General features: G+C 42.1%; 1 protein-coding gene across 3 annotated transcripts; it reads left to right on the plus strand.

Annotated features, from left to right (window-relative positions):
* Window positions 1-3,537: 3,537 nt before the first annotated feature.
* Window positions 3,538-19,081, plus strand: LOC309370803 (uncharacterized protein). Of its 3 annotated transcripts, none has more exons than XM_081912903.1 (12): window positions 3,538-3,677; window positions 4,689-4,735; window positions 5,060-5,224; window positions 6,842-6,959; window positions 7,897-7,947; window positions 9,508-9,585; window positions 10,715-10,771; window positions 12,382-12,441; window positions 13,294-13,358; window positions 15,795-15,873; window positions 16,895-16,950; window positions 18,780-19,081. In XM_081912903.1, exons 1-12 carry the CDS (start codon window positions 3,663-3,665, stop codon window positions 18,994-18,996), a joined length of 1,008 nt encoding a protein of 335 aa, XP_081769029.1. In that variant the 5' UTR covers window positions 3,538-3,662; the 3' UTR covers window positions 18,997-19,081. The 3 variants fall into 3 exon arrangements, with proteins under 3 accessions (XP_081769029.1, XP_081769030.1, XP_081769031.1); XM_081912904.1 differs by having other exon boundaries at window positions 15,795-15,818; window positions 16,899-16,946; XM_081912905.1 differs by having other exon boundaries at window positions 16,895-16,946; window positions 18,780-18,944.
* Window positions 19,082-19,894: the final 813 nt, after the last annotated feature.

Consider the following 19,894-nt stretch of genomic DNA (forward strand, 5'->3'; position numbering starts at 1 on the left):
AAACAGCCATTAGCCAGGTTTAATAAGCCAGCAAGGAGGAGTTAATAAAGTGTGTTTTTCTCTGTATGTTATACACCCGGAAAGAAGCTTCACATACTGTCAGCTAAAGAACGCAGTGTGAATTAACAATGCCTGCCCTTCCTGCAGCAAGGACTGGGGATCATAGCCAAATGCTTCAACCTGCTTCAGGGTGGTACTCTTGATGCAGGAGAACAGCTCTTAGTTTTTCGTATTTGGGGCTCTTCTGTGCTAGGGCCCAACCTAAGTACCACCCCTTGTGTGCTACAACAGCTTCCAGTACTTCTGCACTGAGGACTGCTCCGTGCTATTGCCAGTATACAATGTATTATTTGCAGGAGGAGTCAAGCATTTGGAGATCTGAGGAAGGAAAAGCAAGTGGAAAGGGCACTCTTTGGGTGTCTCGTTCAAAATACCAGGATCAGGCAGGTGCTCTAGAATACTGTTGTGTGAAGGCTAAGCTAGACGTAGTATCAGTGGCATTCATACAATTTACATGCCTGCTTTTTGATCTGTAAATAGCAGCCACAGGGCAATCTGAGCAGCTTCAGGGCTGTGTATGACAGGGGTCAGCAAACTTTTTCAGCAGGGGGCTGGTCCACTGTCCCTCAGACCTTGTGGGGGGCTGGAATTTTTTTTGGGGGGGGATGAATGTATTCCTATGCCCCACAAATAACCCAGAGATGCATTTTAAATAAAAGGACACATTCTATACATGTAAAAGCATTCTGATTCCCAGGCCGTCCATGGACCGGAAGGCGATTGGGCCAGATCCTACCCCAGGGCCTTAGTTTGCCTACCCATGGTGTATGGGTTGGTCAGGAAGTTTAACCCTTTCTCTCCCTGCAACAGCCCTGATAAAAACTGCCTCTCTGAAGCTGCCATTTGTACTACAGGGAAAGCTCCCATTTCCCTTGAAGTGCAAACAGTAGCTTTGGAGAGGTGCTTTATTGGCATGGAGAGCAAGGGTTGAACTCCCTCTCCTCACCCACCCATTTCACAGTCTTCAGACTATTCAGATTCCCCCATGGCTATTATTTAAATAACTCAACCATGCAAGTTAAGTGCACTCATGCAATTAATGTCAGCTTAGTTTGGAATTTATTTATTTATTACATTTAGCTTCTCTCTGGGGAGTTCTGCTATCCATCCATGACCAGACCTAGATCTCCTTGACTTCAGCAATATTGCTGCATCAAGTGCCTTTAGAACAAAGAATCTTCCAAAACGTAAAAGGAGTTTATACCCAGGCACACATCCTTCACCCCATCATAATTTGTAGCCATCATAACCCTGAAGCTACAAACCATCTCTAGCCATCATGGAAGCATAACCATGTTGGAAGGTGCAGGGTCATGTGTGCCACCACAGACTCCTCTATCCATGACAGTGTTGTGATTCACAGAATGCTGTGTGAGACAGTAAGTCTGCAGGCTTGAGTTTGCTAGCTGATGCAACTGGCTGATGCAATCAGCCTGCAATACTTTCTCTGGAAGTGCTGGGTCAGAATGACTCAGCAGTAATGTGCTGTCAGTTGATTGGCTGTCATCGGTTTAAAAGGGAAACCTGTCCAGCAGTAAGGGTGGTGGTGTAGAGGAGTGTGGGCAGAGAGAGAGAGAGTTAGAGGTCTTCCTATTTGCCTTAAGGTGCAGCCAGGTACTCTGTTTGACTGTATGAACTGCTCGTGTATTATAGCCTGTAGATATTTGTATATATAGCTCACAATAAATATACTGCACTGAAGAACCTGGAACTCAGCATTTCTGCTAAAGCGCCACGAAGAATTAGCAACAGACTGTGCCACATTGACCAGCAGGGTCTGAGGGGGGCTTGCAAGCAGGTTCACTTTGACAGGTTGACAAGACTCCTCTGTGATCAGAAACCCCATGTGACCTGATCTTCCTGCCCTTTCTCCCTGATATTTGCTTCCCAGTGCAGAGGGACTATTTTGTATTAAGGAGCATTCAGTGTAGCGCTGGGCCAAAGTCTACCTCCACCTTTGTTAGACCTCTCCACCCACCACTAAGAAGAATGGGAGGAGAATCTTGGAGACTGTCAGATGGGGTGTTAACTAATACCTATAGTTTACAAGTTGGCTGAGGGTTGATTTTTTCCCCCTGTCCTCTTAGCGGTCCCACTACTGCTGAGGCATTATTTGAAAATGGGAACTGGAAATGTCTTGGTAGCATCTTTCCCAGGGACATTGCTGGGCCAAATTTCCAAAGCATGTCTCAGTGGCAGTGAGGCTACCAGGTGCACTTTATAATTACTTGAGACAGCACACACAATGGGTTTTTTTAAGGAAAGGGGAGAAGAAAAACCCAACCCTTGGATATGTTGTAAACTGTGAAGTCAGAGGTAGGCAGTCCTATTTCTGGTGAGGTCCATATTCCCTCAGGTTAATTTCTCAGAGGCTCCATATGAATGATGCAGTGGGGACCACAGTCAAAAGTGAGCAGTGCATCTCTCTCTCTCTCTCTCTCTCTCTCTCTCTCTCTCTCTCTCTCTCTCTCTCTCTCTCTCTCCTATTCCCATTTTCCCCATCCTTGCCATCCGCAAGAAATTAGGCCAAGAGATATAAGTATGTAGGACACGCTGTTTCCCACACCTGCTACAAATATTAGGCAATACCCTTACTCAAATGTTCCACCACACCACTTTAATAGTCACCTTCACTCCCCAAACTCCAAAGTTCATCTTGGTCAGACAATCAGCCCAGCCCCAATTCAACTAAATGAGCCCCCATCTTCAAGCTGAAGTGGCACAAGCCTTATCTGAACTGGGCTATACTGTGTTCAAAATAACTGTTACATTATATATTCCTAAAATACACCACAGATTTTCTCATTCACTTTCTTAGCTATTGCTGATTTCCCTCTCTACCCCACCTCAGTTTCTCCAGAAATTCCAGAGGCCAGACATCCAGAATGTTTCCAATGCAACAATGAACCTGAGGGAAAAAACAATTTTCTGGAAATTCCGCTGTATTGGAGCAAAGAGAAAAATGAAGCTCTTTTATGCAAAATTAAGAATGTATTTATACAAACTGAAGTGGAACTGTGTTGCCATCTAGTGGTTTAAAAAGTCACAATGGGACCCTATGAAATGTATTTTCACCTTGTGAATTAGCTGGGCCCAGGACCTCAGAGAGCTCCTGTACTTTCAAAAATTATAAACACTTCGGCATTTAACCTCGTGCAATTTTGACCATCAAAGCATGGCAAAAAAGAGGGAGAAGCTGTACTTCGGCAGTTTCCCCTTTTATATGGTTTTGAAATTATTCTATATGTGAATCCAAATTATCAGTTACTTCTCAGAGCAATCCTATGAAATAATCCATTGCATATCGATTGACCCTGAAGCTAAGAAAAGGTCATTTGTCCAGTGAAACTGCAACAGGATGTGAACATAAATTTTAATTCACCAAACAATTCCTTGCATGTAAGTCTGCATCCAGCACAGAGTGCTTTCTCTTAGGAGACTGCTAAGCCCTTTGTGACATCAGAGGCTGCAGGGACACTACCCAGAGATAGTCACACAGACACACAGAGCACACAACACAGATAGGCTATGCATGGACTCGGCTAGGCTACAGGGCAAATCAAATTAGACATATCTGAATATATTTCTTGGCAGAGAATGACATGAGTGAAGCAAAGGTAATGTTGATGAGCAAGAGTGGGTCTCTGCATGGCTGCTTATAGTTCTGAAGCTCTATAATAACTGTAGTTGTGATGGAGCATGGCACTGTGTGTAATCCACAGACATTGTTGCAAGTGAGCCCTTTGGGGGAAGCGTCGCAGCTCAGTGGTGGACATCTGATTTGCATGCAGAAGGTTCCAAGTTAGTGGATTGTGAGAGAGGAAACTCTGCTTTCCTTTCTCAAAGTAGGCTAAGCAGGACCCCTCCAAGAACTGGGTGGTGGTGATGGTTGTTGTGATCAGGGAAGTTTCTGCTTCTTCAACTGCTGCTGTGTGCCACTCTTTGTGTAAAGCAACAGGAAAACCCACTTGGCTTATAGCTTACGTTGAAGCTATGATAGCAGTCCCTGTAGGTAGACCTCTAAGCTAAGTAAGCTACCATTTAGGGCCTTGGATTAAGAGGTGCCTCTAAATGAAAACAACTGAATTTCAGATTTACATAACTGGTTACAAAATACAGTGGTACCTCATGTTACATATTTAATCCGTTCCGGAGGTCCATTAGTAACAGGAAACCACTCGTAACATGAGGCGCACTTCTCTAATGGCACCTCCCACTGCTGTCATACCGCCGGAGAGTGATTTCGGTTCTCATCCTGAGGCAAAGGTCACAGCAAGGGGCATCTACTTCCAGGTTAGCGGAGCGCGTAACCTGCAGCATTTGTAAGGGGGATGATACATAACACGAGGTACCACTGTAAAGGAAACGAGAAAAACAAGACTCTGTAACTGACATTATCATTCTGTTAATGACAAAAATAATGTGCAAGGCATATTTTGGCTCTTTTGGGGGCTCATGGTAACAAACTACTGAGGTCATCTGAAAAAAAGATTGAGCTGAAAAATATCAACAGTGAACTCTGGACAACAATGCTACAAGAAAAACTGTCTGCAGTAAGTATTATGTGCAATTATTTTGCTTCTGGAAGTTAAACAAAAATTCTAAAAGAATGTTATTTCTGCCAGCAGATTTCTGAAGCCTTTACAGCTGTCAACATAGGAACCAAAAATGCCAGGTAAGTGTTCTTAAGTTAAGGGAAGTGGGGTCAGCCGGGAGGGGAGCATGAAACAGGGTGGCAACTCACACATCACCCAAAAAAGAGGAGTATTTGTATACATCTGCATGTGTTAATGGTCAGAATTCAACATCTGGAGATTCTCCAGACACACTGACCCATGCTGAGCCAATTTCAAGGGTGTGCAAGGTGAGAGAAAAGCCCCATTGCACAAATGGAAATGCTTCTGTAGGTCTTCCACTTTAACTTGAACACATTTTCTTCTTGTATCCCAAGTTTGCAATAAGTAAGGTACTGCATATTATCTTTTAATATCCCAACTAGGGACAGTTGGATAGCAGCAAAAGGAGCCTCCATCTTCCAGTCCAGGCATACAAATATATGGTTGAGAGAACAAATTAACTGCCTCATTACGGAAGGGAACAACATCAAGGCAAATATTTTGGATTTGCAAGGAGCTATGAAGAACATGAAAGCTGAGCTCAAAAGGCACGTGTCAATAATCAATGGGGTGTTGATTGAATGGCTGATTCCAGTTTGGGTTATTTTTCCGAAGGTTTGAACCTTACCAAGTTTTCTCTGAAAACTTCACAAAAATCAGTTGCATGCTATAAAACCACAGTGATGTGATGAGGACAATTCTGATGGTTGTTGGTGTTTTCTCCTGGTTAACCAGGTGGTGGACTCTCCTCTGGAAAAGTCAGGTCCTGTCACACACATCTGGACTGCATCCAGCAATGGCCTCTGTGGTGGGAAAGAGCTGCCCTCCCAACACTGATATCATCGTAGTGTAGTTACTGTATATGGGTCCCAGTGATGGTGAGAGAGCCCAATGGTCCACTCGAGTGGGAAATGTCACACTTGAGCATCTTGCCCCATCATCCCCATTGGGAAAAGATGCTCTTGCATCATTTCTTGATGCAGGTTGCAGGAGCAACCCTCCTCTGGTGGCTGCTATGTATGTACTCCCCCTTTCCCAGTTTAAGTCTTTTATTTTCCTTGGAGGAGGGGAACGAGATAGCAGGCACTAAACACTCAAGGGGGACACATGCTTTGGAGGGCAAGCATTTTGGTTCTCGCCCAACACTGCCTTCCCTTGAAAAGTGTCTGGGAGCTTCATTTGGTGCAAAAACAGCTGCAGGAGCTAGAATGTTGACACGATTCCAGTTCTCAGTTCATTCTGATGGTTGGAGGTAGTTAGCCTTCTGAATACCCATTGCTGGAAGCTGTGGGAGGGGAAAGGGCTCTTGTGCCCATGTCCTACTTGCAGGTTTCCCACAGGCATCTGGTTGGCCACTGGATGCTGGACTAGATGGGTCATTGGCCTGATATTATGTTCTTATTTGCCCTATACCACTTCATTGGCTCTGGATTTGTTTCCAGGGACAATTCAAAAGGTTGGCTTTGACCATAAAAGCCCTAAATGTTCTTGTTGTTCTATTTATTTATTTGATGCCTTACCTACCTTTCACATTTTAAAATACAATATGAAAATCCATTTCAAACAAATTACAGTCAAAAGAATGTGAGGTGGGCTTTTGCACTAGTATTATCTGAAGGATAATAATTCCCACCCCCCATGGCTTTCCCCCATGTGACCCAACCTTCATGTTCTGACTGTCTAGTGAAGAGCTGCTCTATGCCCTACACTGAGCTGATGGCAATATGGCAGGTGAGAGAGGGCCTTCTCAGTGGTGGCACCTGGGCTTTGGAGCCCCCTGACTTGGGACAGTTGGATGATGTCCCTCCCCATTTCTGCCTTTCCCGGAGAAGCAAAACTGCTGCCGTTGCTCAGATGAGCAATTGATTAAAGCACTTTCTAAAATAAGCTTAACTCTTAGTTTCCCCTGTACTTAAATTTTTTTGGATGGTGCAACATTGTTGCTATTTTAGATGTTATTCTTATTTAAGTAATTTGTATACTTCTCTATTCATCAGTGGTTTACTGTGATAGTTAGCTGCCTTGATGGTCTTATTTGCGGCAGTACAAGGGTACAAGGGGGGTACAAGTCTTTGAATTATTATTATTATTGTTGTTATTATTATTATTATTATTATTATTATTATTATCAACACTATCATCATCATTACCTCAACCATATACAGGATAAAGCAAGCTGAAGAGAAAATAACCTATTTAGAAACTGAGATTGAAGCCACAAAGAAAAATCAGGAAGAAGAGACTGTAACAGCATCTTTAGAGGAGCAGTATCTTAAAAAGCTGGTAGGCAAAATAAATCTTCCTGATCAGAGTTTAAAGAGTGTGTGTATGTGTGTGTGTGTGCGCGCGCACACGCACACACGCAAACACACTGCATGTCATCATTAAAACAACAAAACCCAAAGATTTGTTGGCTAGGTGAACACTGTCTGGTGATATTATTCCATAATCATTTTTTAAAAAGAAAAACTGTATTGATTTTGGACATTTACTAGTATGGTATTTTCTGTGGAGTCAATAGCCTCCATCTACAGCCTTCACCAAGCTGATGACTTTCAGATGTTATAGACTACAACTCATACTTCCGTGTGGCTTTGGGGTGTTGTAGTCCAAAACATCTGTAAGGCACCACCTTGGTCAAGGCTGTCCTACAATGTAGGTGGCAAACGAAAATCTTGTGTATTTCTATAGCATGAATACTTCAGTTAATATAGATTCCATTCTATAGGCCTCACCAGGTATAGACCTATTTGTATTCATCATGTTTCATCTGCTGTGCAAAGAATAACTTACACAAATCTGAGGGAGAGCCTTGTGAATGGGAGGCTCATTCCCTACAAATAAGGAGATTGCAAAAGCAATCGCCTGGAGGCTTTCCATATTGCCATCTGTGAACAGCTATTTATCATGTGGATCCTCTGGTGTTTCCCCACACCACTACAAAACAGGAAAGAGGGAGGACTGCAGCAGACGACACTTGCTGTTGTTATGGCATCTGCCTGGGCTAGCACAGCACAGGAAACCATTCTGCATCAGCCCAATCAAATTCAGCAGTCCTAGAACTTAGAATTGGAGAGTTAGGACTTTGAGTTGTGTGTGACACTTTCCTGAGGGTTTTCTTTAATTTGTAATGAATTGTTGCATCCCTTCAGCTGCAGCCCAAAGAGTCGGGTATATATCAATCTTTGCAACTAACTGTGGCAATTTCTTACCCTCACAGGAGAAGGATAATGAAAATTTACACTTGAGGATCTTCATGCTTTCTGAGAAGGTACACCAATAATCAGATAGGCTTTCTCTGAATTCCATATGTGACCGTGTCCTATCTTTCCCCATGTTTGTGAATGTGCTGCAAGTGTATAATTCACAATCACCTCATCAACGTCAAGCCACTGAAAGTGAGTCGAGAGATGGAAAAAATAAACACTGGTTGAGTAGTGGGCTGGATTTCTGATGAAGTATTCACACCTGTAGTGGTTGGGTGGGGCGGTGATGCTCACCTGATCTGTCACTAGCATTGCTGAGCTTCCTGGGAGGGAGATGGGCAAGGCAGTGCAGGAGCTGGCATGGTGCAAATGCACCAGAAGGAACACTGGATGTGTTTGTGCCATGCTGGTGTGTTTACACCAAGCTGCCTTTCTGCCCTGCGCCAGCCTGGTAAAGCACAGTGAAATTGGTGACAGGAGGTCAGCTAAATGATGCTGCTTCTCCCCACTGACCACTACTGATTTGCACAGTTGCTATTGTCAGCTCTGCATGGGCCCACCCAACCCACATTCTCAACATGCCAGTTTGGGTGCATGAACCAGTCTTCGTGTTATGCTGGTCCTGAATAACTGCATCAGATTTCCACTCTGAAATGAAATGGAAATGGATGCTGTTGCATTAGTGTTCGTTCAGTCATGTCAAAAGAATCCCGTTTTTAAAAAAAAATAAATGTAATACATCTATTATCTCCCTGGTGCTCATCTTTCTTTGTTGTATGCCTGTGTTGGCAGCACCAAAGCCTTTTTAAAGTAGGCATGAAACAGCATGCATATCTGAATATCTCCATTGTATGCTCACTTGTTGTAGAAGTCAATGTTATGCTTGAAGCTCTAGGCTTTGACAGACTGCAGTCCTTTTCACTGCATAGCTTTGCAGTTACTCTTTAATTTCTACTGGAATAAACATTAGTGTTATTTGATAGACATTGTTCCACTCAGTCGTTCTGAAACAAATGTCTAAAGCAAAGCCAAAAATGACAAAGCAGATCCATGATGGTGATTTCCCATTGCTTTTGTTTTGCTTACAAGCACCCCCACTGGGACTTAGGGACACAGGACACTCCCTTGCACCAAATCAGATCTTTGGCCAACCTAACTTAGTATTGCCTTCACTGATGTCCACAGCTCTCCAGGGTTCCAGGCAGAGGCCTCTCCCAGCCTTACCTGGTGATGCCAAGGATTGAACATGGCCCATTCCACATGCAAACCAGACTCCTCCATTTAGCAAATGCCCTTACCTGACTTCCTGGAAGTTGATGGATGTGGCCTAAGTGAGGGGGTTTTACCTGTTCCTCCCATGACATTGCCCCATTGAAACTCCTTCCTCCCCATCTTGAAACTCCTATTAACTCAACTGAGAGAAAATACCACTAATTAGTGGAAGGAAGGAAGGAAGGAAGGAAGGAAGGAAGGAAGGAAGGTCCTTTATTAGGATCACCAGGGTCATCTCTGATTTGCCCTCTAAACACTGAGGTTGTAACAGAATAGCAAAGAAGGTTTGGGCTGGCCAGTGCATATTGGTGAGACTGAATCTGAATATTTGTGTGTTTTGTGCCCCAAACCAGAGCTCAGCATTGACTGCATCGATGAAGATCAACCAGCAGAGTTACCTGCAGCTCTGCTGCCATGTCAACAAGCTAAAAGTGAGTAAGATTATAGAACCACAGTAGTAAAGTAAGGTTGGAGGAGGAAGGTTAAAAGGAGTGTCCACTGGAATTAATACAAAATACATGGGGGACAATACATGGGCAATTGAGAAAAGGAGATAGCAGTATTTGTGAAGGTGGCATATATGGGGGAAACGAGAAGATTTCACACATCCCTGTTTTGGTCACCTCTGCATTTCCTGTTTATGTGGAACTCCAAATAGATGAAGTTCTTTTGCTGCACTATGCTAAAGTCTTCTGGCTCTGCACGCTAGCACCTGGGTATGACAGATACAGGGGGGCCAGTTGAAAAAGATGGCAGTCCAAAATATCATCAAGTCATTTTCATTTTGTGCCACGGGGGATTTGGAAGATTTTGAGGATGCAATCCAAACCTCTCCCCTCGACCACAGGGCTGTGAGACCACAGCCACATATGCACCTCTGTGGTTCATGGTGGCCAAGTTGGAAGGTGGTGTGTATGTGTAGAAGATCACTGGGCCAGCCTACAGCTGTCACAAAGATGAAGCCCAGATTGAATCCAATGCCATTGTGTGATGGTAGCGAGACTGGCTTCGAATCCAAAAGATCCCGTGCCTGCACAGCCCCTCTCTACCCCACTTTGGGGCTTTTGCTGGTTACTACTAATGAGAATTCCACTGACTTCACTGCTATCTAGCAGGTGGAAGTGCTGCACCAGTGAAGTGACTCTTGGGTCACTCGGTCATCATCGGCTGGTGGAAGTCCAGCTTATCCTGCAGAGCTGGGCATAGAGACACCTCTACCCAACCCAAACTCAGTAGGACATAAAGAGGGTTTGGATTGCTCGGTTAGTGTCCATCAGCTTTTTAGTTCAACGTGAATACTTTAAAATGACTTCACCTAAAGTAAAGATATATAAATGTGTATACTTTGCTATATATTGGCACTCACAAGGATTTCCAATGTGAGGCACAATCTGTTGAGAAGGTCTCCGGTACAAGCAACATTGACATGTTCTCTTGGAAGGCAACCATTTCCTTTCACTGAGGATTGAATCTCTTGGCCAGAGTGGAAAATAAAAGTTTTACATGTGTTTGCTTCAGAGATGTTGCCAACTGAAAATTTATATATTTATTTTTAATTAGAGAGAGCTCCAGGAATGCAAACTGACCTGCGGTGAGGAGGATGAAGTTTTTACAAAGGTAAACTTAATTATCATATACATAGGAGACAGGCCGAGCCAAAGTTAAGCAGTTCTGGGTTCCGTTGCTTTGGGCTAACCCTCCCGTTGAAATCAATTAGGCTGTAACAGACACAATTTTGCCCGTGGGTTTATTTATTATTTATTTTCCTGCATTCCACCTCTCCTCCAAGGGGTCCAAGGTAGGTTTTCCCCTCCCCATATTATCTGCATAACTGTTACAGTTGCTACAAATGGAATCCCTGACCTGAACCCATGTGCAAAGTAGAAAAATGTTTCAAGGCTTCCCTGGAAACAGTTTTAAAATGGTTACAGATAAACAAGATAAGATACAAAATAATACCTCAAGGACCGCTTTTCCCCATATGAACTGACCTGAACCCTGTGATTATCATCTGATTAACATTCTATGTCCTTTCAAATGTGTTTATGGGAGGGGAGTTATTTGGTGTACGTTTTTGTTTTTATTATGTATTTTGTGCTCTCATTTTGAATTTTTATGTTGTGAACCACCCTGAGATCTTTGGATGAGGGGCGGTAAACAAATTAAATAAGTAAATAATAAAATAAGTAAAATGTTGCTTTTTAACAGCGAGCAATGCATTCCCGTCTTCTTTTTAGTCCTTAATACTGTTTGATATACTTTCCTCTATCTGGTCCCAGAGAGAGATCCACAGCAACTTGCTTCTTCATCCCTGCAGAGATTAGCCGCTGCTGTGGCTGCTGTCTCCATCAATGGACTAAGACACTGAGTTTTCATGTTTCATCTTCCTGCTGTGAGAGCTCTCTGCTTGGCTTTCCAGTGATGAGTCATCAGTTAGCATAAAGGCTGAACGGAAAACATCCAACCTTTTCTGGCACATTTGCCAGAGTGAAACCTTCTCCCTAATGCAGACTTCTCTACTTTGCAAATGCAAATTTTAAATTAGTTTTTCAAACTTCAGTGCATACCAACATTACTTTTTATGCAAATAAAACTTATCTTTAGCGATAACAATCTTGTGATGTAGGTTAGGTTGAGAGACAGCGAGTGTCCCAATTACACCCAGTAAACTTGATGGCTGGATTGGGATTTGACCCCTCATCTCCCAGGTCCTAGTCCAGCACTCTCTAACCACTGCACTAAACTGGCTGAAGCCACATCATCCCAAAGAAGAAATACCCATCACTTCCTTCTCCTATCTTCAGCTGATAAAAAACTATTTGACTTTTAGAAGACATCTGAAGGCAGCCCTGTTTAGGGAAGTTTTCAACGTTTGATGTTTTATTTTGCTTTCAATATTCTGTTGGGAGCTTCCTGGAGCGGGGTGGGGAGGGTAGTAGGCAATGGAAGGTTGACATTAATCAGGCCCTCTTTCTTGTTCAATGCTCAATCCCAAATCCCAAGGCTTTCAAACTAAAAGATAAGAGGGCCAGATTGATTTTCAAGGTGAACACCAGGCTGCTTGGCCATGCCTAGTGGTGTCTGATCTTTCCCTTGAATATTGATGAAACACCTGGAATTGGTATGATCATACTAGGCAAAAATCGTAAGTGTTCTGACTAAAAACCCAAGGCAAGAAGGATTACAAGGATTGGGCAAAAGAAAAAAGGCATGTTCTTCTTTTCCAGATGAAACACCAAATCTGGGAACTGGAAGAGTATATACAAGAATACAAAGTGAAAATACAGGTATCTGTGTGAAATGCTTAACCATTGATGAACTGAATAAGGAAAGCAACAGCTGCCTAATTTAGGTTGCACCACTAAACACACTTACCAGGGAGTAACCACAACTGAGCATGGTGCAACTTACTTTTGAGTAGGAATGCAGGGAAAAAATTGATTCAGTGTGTATTTAAAGCTGAATCTATCACACTCACACTTTCCAAAACAATACGCAAACCAAAACACAATTATCTTTTGAAATTCACACTTATTCAAATTTTGCAATGCAGTTCTCCAGCCAATGTTTACAAAAATGCATATATTTAGGGGAAGTGTGAATAAAATATATTAGTGAAAATAGCATACAAAAATGCATCATTTTCAGGAATATTGCTTGCAATAATGTGTACACTGGTGAAAGCTACATGGAACAATGTGTTGTTAGGAGAAATTCACACTAAAATGCTGATAATTTTTCATGAGAATGTTCTTTTCTTTAAAAAATTACAATTACTGTAAATTGTGGAGAACTGAATTTTATAGTTAAAAAATGAGCAACTGAGAGAACTGAAATGGACACATCCACCCCTACTTATGAGTAAACATGCATCAGAAAGTACTGCTTTGTTTAGTAATTCTGAATATTTGGATTTAGTATTTCCCCATTGCTTGTTGGGGAGAAGAGGCCATAAAATGTCAAAGCAAGGAGTGCATAACAAAGCAGATGCATAACATCTGGAGGGCAGCACACCAGCTACCCGTTGAATGTACACAAAATTGCTCTAGGTCTTGATCTGTGGGGATTACCAGAGATCTCTGGGGGGAGGAAGAAGAAACAGAAACTTGAAGGGGACTTGCTGATTATTTTGTTTTCAGGTTCTTCAGGACAGAGAGAAAAGCCTGCAGGATGAGCTGTCAGCTGTTGCGAAAGACAAGGTTCGGTAAGACTCCTCTCTGAGTTCAGTCCTTTCTGCAACCAGTGTCAGTCCTTGAAGCATGTCAGATGAATCAAAGTCATGGTAATTCTTCTAGTGAAGAGCACAGCTTTCAGCTGTAACATATGTAATACTACTGAGCCAAAGAGACAGCAAGGAATAGCTGAAGTTATTTTATGACTGCAAGCGGTCAAGGAAACAGCAGATTCATATCATTTTCCTGAGCTATATTTGATGAGGCTGTGCCAGGGGTTGACCCAGAAGGTGCAATCCAAGGTATATATGCTGATGGAAGTGAACCTTTGCAAAATGCAAAACCAATTTACTGGACCAAAGGCCAGTAAACTCATCACTCTGTTTTTATCTGGATCCATAGTTCATTCTTCACCAGATATGTTTCAAACCCCACCTTTCAAGTTTTAATCACTCTGGTTGGCCTGCTCATTCATGAATTGCTTATGCCACCTATGTAATTTCACACATACACATCACATGGTCTGGACTTAAACTGCATTGGGCTAGGCCATGACCTCAATGTAATTATCTCTGGCCAGGCACTCTGTTCTTCTGTAACCCTGCTTTTCCCTGGCCATGGACTTGTTTATTTTATGTTTCTCTGTCCCTCAAAAGACAACAGAATTACCACAAGCGCTCCTCAAGACTGTCCCTCTATCACACTACTTTTTCCACTTGCAATGGTGTACAGTGGTACCTCTAGTTACAAGCTTAATTCGTTCTGAAGGTCCGTTCTTAACCTGAAACTGTTTTTAACTAGAAGCGTGCTTTCACTAATCTTGCTGCCGCTGCACCCCCAGCACACGATTTCCGTTCTCATCCTGGGGCAAAGTTCTCAACTTGAGGTAACTCTTCCAGGTTAGCGGAGTTTGTAACCTGAAGTGTTTGTAACCTGAGGCGTTTGTAACTCGAGGTACCGCTATACATCTCAGGAAAATGCCAGCAGTTTGCTTTGTGCTGATGAAACAGAATGACATCATAGAACTAACTAGAAGAGACTGCTCCTCCTTTTGTAAAAGGAAACTATATGGCTCCACAGACAGACTGCTTATGGGCCATCTTTGTGGTAATACAAGTGCTCTCAAAGTTATTCCCAATTTCCTCTTTATTATTCTCCAGACATGCTGGCTACCTTTTAGCCATCTGGCTCTTCAGAGTTCAGTTCAGTTCAGAGCAGTCAGTAATTGATTTTATGTTTGATGAAATGGCTGCTTGAAAGTTTGATTCACTGTCAACCATGATCTGGGAAATAAATTCATAAATTAAAGGGATTCCTCATTTTCAGAAGCATTTATTATGCACTTCCACAATGGTCCTCACAGTCAAAGGGAACTGCTTCATAAAGAACCCACAGAGAATCTACATTGTATCTGAAAGAGCATTAACTTATTAGGAGTTAAATTGAAAGTGTTTTACTTTGCATCCTAAACTATTATGCATGCACTTAGCCACTAGATTTGCAAGAGAAACCTTTTTAATTTCTTTTTCCTTCAGTGATTTGATGTTGGGCCAGATATTGAGCTTGAACTCCAATACCACAAACACCATATATTTGTCTGCCTTGTTAAATAATTGGGAGGGGAACAACAATCTTTTAGTTCTAATTCATAGTCATTAAAGGGAGTTTTATCATCATGTACATATATACTGAAAAAGGTGGGGCAATCTATCCTTTGCCACATTTTAACCATTATAACCAAACCATCCTGTTAATGTGGATGTGTTATGCTTATAATGTGATCTTCAGTCATTCTTGGATTTTGGTACATCCTGGCTCTGCATGTATCATGTGTAGTATGCTATGTCAAAATAACTTCAGGATCAATCCATTTCTAGTCAGTTTCACACGTGTTTATTCATAAACCCATTCCATCAATGTTTCCACATTAATCTCCTAATTCTTTTCAAAATAAAAGCTATGCAAATGCAGAAGTGTACATAAATTCATATTTTATCACAAAACAATATTCAAGCACGTACAGTATTTTATTTCAATGTAAAATATGTATTTCCAAACCTATTTTATCCTAACATATACATATTGGTACGTTATTGGAGTGAATAACTGTATAGTAAAATTTGGTGAAATCTGAAATATAATTATGTTCTGATCTCTGCATTAGTCCCTGAGGAGCAAAGGAGGTCACTTCACTTAAAATTGTGGATGAATTGAAAATCTCCTACACCCATATGTCATATATTACATGGTTCTTTCATGAAATGTTGGTTAGAAGGCTGCCAGCTCCCTCAGGGAGAGCCAGAATCTGGATTATTCACATGCCTTACAACATTTTCTTCTTCACGGAACCAGAGGAATTTGTGCATTGCCCTGTTTGGGACTGCAAAGAGGACATTCCTGTAATTCAGAGAGACAGAATAGCTGCTACAAAATCTGCTAATGATCCAACCTTTTTTCAATTATTTCAGACATCAGAGCAAGTTGCCAGGCAAGTTTTTGAACCTTCACCCAAAGAGCTTGATGTATGAATTGGCCAGGGCTGAACTGGTCAGTAATCTTGATTTACCCAATAAAGAGAAAGCTATCTGGTCAGTCTTGTGAGCATGAATTTTAGTTCATCGATCAATAAACAGGAAGGTTTTGATTTTATGCTATACATAAAGTTGACACAGTTATTGCAGCTGAACCCCGCAGGGTCAGGCCAGCAGCATTGGCGGCTTGGTTGCCCCTTGTGTTTGGATGAGAAGGTAGAGGGAATGCTATTTAACAGCTTCTGAAAGGGAGGAGATGTGTGTTGCCTGCTATGTGGCCAATGAATGCATCATAAGCTCACATCCTACATCACTGATGCTTTGTAGTAGTCCTCTTGTTAGAAAGCCAAGAGGAATGCACTGTCCTACAAGTTCTGGCTTATCAGCCTGATCTTACGATCTCCTCTGCAGTGGCAGCAAAGCACTGAATCTGGTACAAGAGCTTAGCACTACTCCAAGGGAATGTTTTGTCATTTTGCTGTTGGTTTGTGACCCAATTTCAGCCTCTGTGCTGCGTTTCAATAATGCCCCCCTCCCAAGCATAGGTGTAGCACTTTTGCTGTTTTACTAGACATAGTGGCTATATGCTACCTTCAGCATTTGAGGCAGCATGCCAGTGGCTGAGAAATAACAGTGGTAAGGAATCTCACTGGCCACTTTAGAAAACACAGTGCTGGACTAAATAGGCCTTTAGGTTGATTCAGAAAGGGCTATTCTTATTATATATTGCTCATCACAAGCAGTTAAAATAGCCATAGGTGCTGTTCTAACTGCTGTAGTGCAAACTTGGGCTTGCCTCACAACAGCTGGCATGGTGGGAGAAGTTTGTGGTTTTAATTTGGCAGCATGGCTATTCTGGCGACAGATAAATTGCATGGCTAGCCAGTTCCATTTTCCTCACTTCACTTTGGAGAGTCACACAATTTAGAACTTGAAAACTCCAAGTGATGAACTGCTTTGAGTTCCTTGTTCATTTACTACTACAAGTGTATGTGTGTTGGAGGGGTAACTTTTTCCAACTTTCTTTTTAACTACAGGAAGAAAAAATGCGAAGAGAAGAGAAATTTGTGAAGAAGCAGCTTTGTGGTGGTAGGTTAGTGAAGAAAATGTTTACTATTTGTCACCACCTTCTCTTTGTAAAAACACGCACCCATAAATGTATAACAATGCAGACATTTGCAGCAATAACCTCTGGCTTATATTTCATATAGTCATATTACTTTGCGAAGTGGGAGTTGGTCCCATTATTTATGGTGAGACTGTGTGAGACTTCTGCTTGGATTTTCATAACTCTATGATTAACTGGTTATGGTACCAAATTCCATAAAATAAACAGAATCCAGAGGTGGGTTTTACCTTTCATCCATGGCAGTACTGCCTATTCCAAACAATGCTAGGACTTAACAAACCCAGCAAGATTCTGTTACAGGTTTGGAAACCTTCATTAACCACAAAACTGTGAAAGTACCACTGGCAAAAGGGAATAAGAGAAGAAGAGACTCCAGATGCTAAACAGAGGGCATTGAAAAGTACATATGAATGCAGACAATGCAAATAAATAACAATGACTTCCTTCCACCCATCAAGATATGTGGAAGAAGTACTGATGTGTGTTTTTTCCAATGGTTGTCTAATATTGAAACTGTCCATTTTCTGATGTGGAGTAATTAATGTTAGAATTCCTGCTCCATGATTGCAGTCATGGGATTGCTGTCTATCACATGACGGTGTATGTTTTGACTCCACAGAGTGGGAAGTGACGGAGACAGGATGTTTGTGTTACTGCGTTCCGAGAAGTGGGACTATTGTCCTTTGTGCTTTTTCTCTTTGCTGTCTGATGCTAGAGAGAGAGGGAGCCATGTTGCAGTGCTCCGTGTGTGTTTATATGTGAATAAAGTAGATTAGCCAAAATGCTGAGTTGCTGAGGTCTGTTATGCAAGCTGCGAAGACTCTGCAGATCCCTAAGTGTGCCGGTGTCTGTTGGCATTAGTTGCTGTGATGTTCGGGCTGAAGAAAGCTTTTGAAGCTCCCAAACGAATGACCAGGAGGGAGAGATCATGCCAGTCAGGCATGTGTCTCTACCAGGGTCCTACTCAAGTGTAGGATGGGCTCCTGACAATTAATAGGTATAACTGTCCACCTGGTATTCCCAGGCATGCTACTTAGCATCTTCTACAAATCAGGCCCATTCAAGGTAAAATGAAAGACAACGTCAAACTAAAAGGAGATGTGTACAAGCAAGCATGTAACTGGGCATGGAGGGTACATGGATGGGTGAAGCAGCAAAGCATATTGTTCATAATCTCTGAAGTGTGTTCTGAAGTACTTAATAATTATCATCTCCAACTTCCAGTGAAGAAGGCTAGGGTGAGGAATACTGACTTGGTCTAAACCCTTTCAAAGAACTTTATTATTGCAGGGATTTGAACATGATTCTGCCACATTCAAATCAAACATACTAGCCATGGAACCATACAGATAGGAAGGAATCGAATGGTCCATTGCCTTGTTCATCTTAGGCTATTGTGGTATTAAATGTTTAAATAATGGTGTTTGTGTTGCATTTTCCTCATCTGTATTTGGAATGCAATGTCAACCTTGATTGGCTTGAATGTATCTTCATTTTCAACCAAAATGAATTTCTTCCAGTTAAATGCACTACAAAACCAGTGATCATAATGTGCTCAGATAATACAAAAGGGCCCCACAGTGGTGCTTTTAGTGTCACTTCCTAAAAACCCTTGGAGTCAATTCTCCTTCATTAAAAGCCCAAAGTTCTCTCTGATCTGAGTGACAACCCTTCGGAACCTGCTTATGTGCTCATTTTGCCCCATCAGCAGATTTTCACTTGGGACCAAGAGAGGACAATGACACCCTGTGTTGTCTTTATAAACTGCAGGCCTCTCTTTTCTTATTTCACAGGACAAAGATCACCTGGGTCTTGATAGGCTTGTGGCACTTTGCTGGTGTCCTGCTGGTGATTGTCTTGACTGTCCTGCTAGTCACCGTCTTCATCCTCACTGCCTGCCTTTCCAATCACACGGTGACAGAGGCATATCAGCGGCCTGTGTGGCAGTTCCTGGACTATTATATCCAGCCATATATGCAACTCTACAGCACCGGCATCTTACCAAAGTGATCTCAGGATTGGAAGAAGCTGCCGACTAGAGAGAGCCTGTCATTATAATGTATCTCAAAGTGTGGATAAAGCTCATAACCTCTCATGGTTTTCTGGTGTGTAATGATTTGGGAATGTAATCATCCCCCCCACACACACACACACTGTACCTTACCCATCACTGGAGGCATGCTCAGTTTGTGATGCGCCAAGCCAAATACAGCACAATACCCATGTATGGGCAGGCTGTCCTGGGCGCTATAAACATCCTGGTTTTACTTCCTGTCTGGAGTATAAAAACAGAGGCAGATTAAGCACAGCACATGCAATGTTATAAATTGTATAGGTATTGTATTGTATTGTATTGTATTAACGAACTACATACGATCTTCACTTGAGATCTTAGCATGCATTGTACCAATATGCTGTCCCATGTTTCCTCCTGCCCTTCTATTTATCTCTGTGTATAGGACAATAATGTGCTTGGTGTCAATTTATCCTTCTGTCTTTTTCTTAGCCAGAGTTGGGGAGAATCAATCTGCTTCTTTTCTTGATTATGTAGAGAGGTTCACATTACAAACATGCTATGGGGAATAATGATGCCCCATCTATGCCGCACCTCTTAATACAATATTTGTAACATATAATATTAACTGAACTGTTGTTGCATAATCCCTGTGCCATTATTATTTATCCATTAGGTGTAAAACTTCTAGATATCATATCATAGTATATGTTTGCCCTGTTATGCTTGGCTGCATTAAGAAGTCCTACATCCTTTAGGTGTTTTTTTGCAACAGGATCTGTCTCATGTTGAAAGCAAACATGGAAATATTCTACAACACATGATGTTTCAGCCAGCTCACTTCCAGAAAACACCCACTACCTACCTATACAGTGGCCAACATCTGAATAAAAC

This window comes from Podarcis melisellensis, assembly GCF_964234715.1.
Source record: "Podarcis melisellensis genome assembly, chromosome: 5".
NCBI classification, from domain to species: Eukaryota; Metazoa; Chordata; class Lepidosauria; order Squamata; family Lacertidae; genus Podarcis; species Podarcis melisellensis.

Coding starts and splice junctions, on each gene's coding strand:
- LOC309370803 (XM_081912903.1), top strand. Junction 7,948..9,507: donor TCTTCATGCTTTCTGAGAAG/GTACACCAATAA, acceptor GCCCCAAACCAG/AGCTCAGCATTGACTGCATC. Junction 13,359..15,794: donor GTTGCGAAAGACAAGGTTCG/GTAAGACTCCTC, acceptor CAATTATTTCAG/ACATCAGAGCAAGTTGCCAG.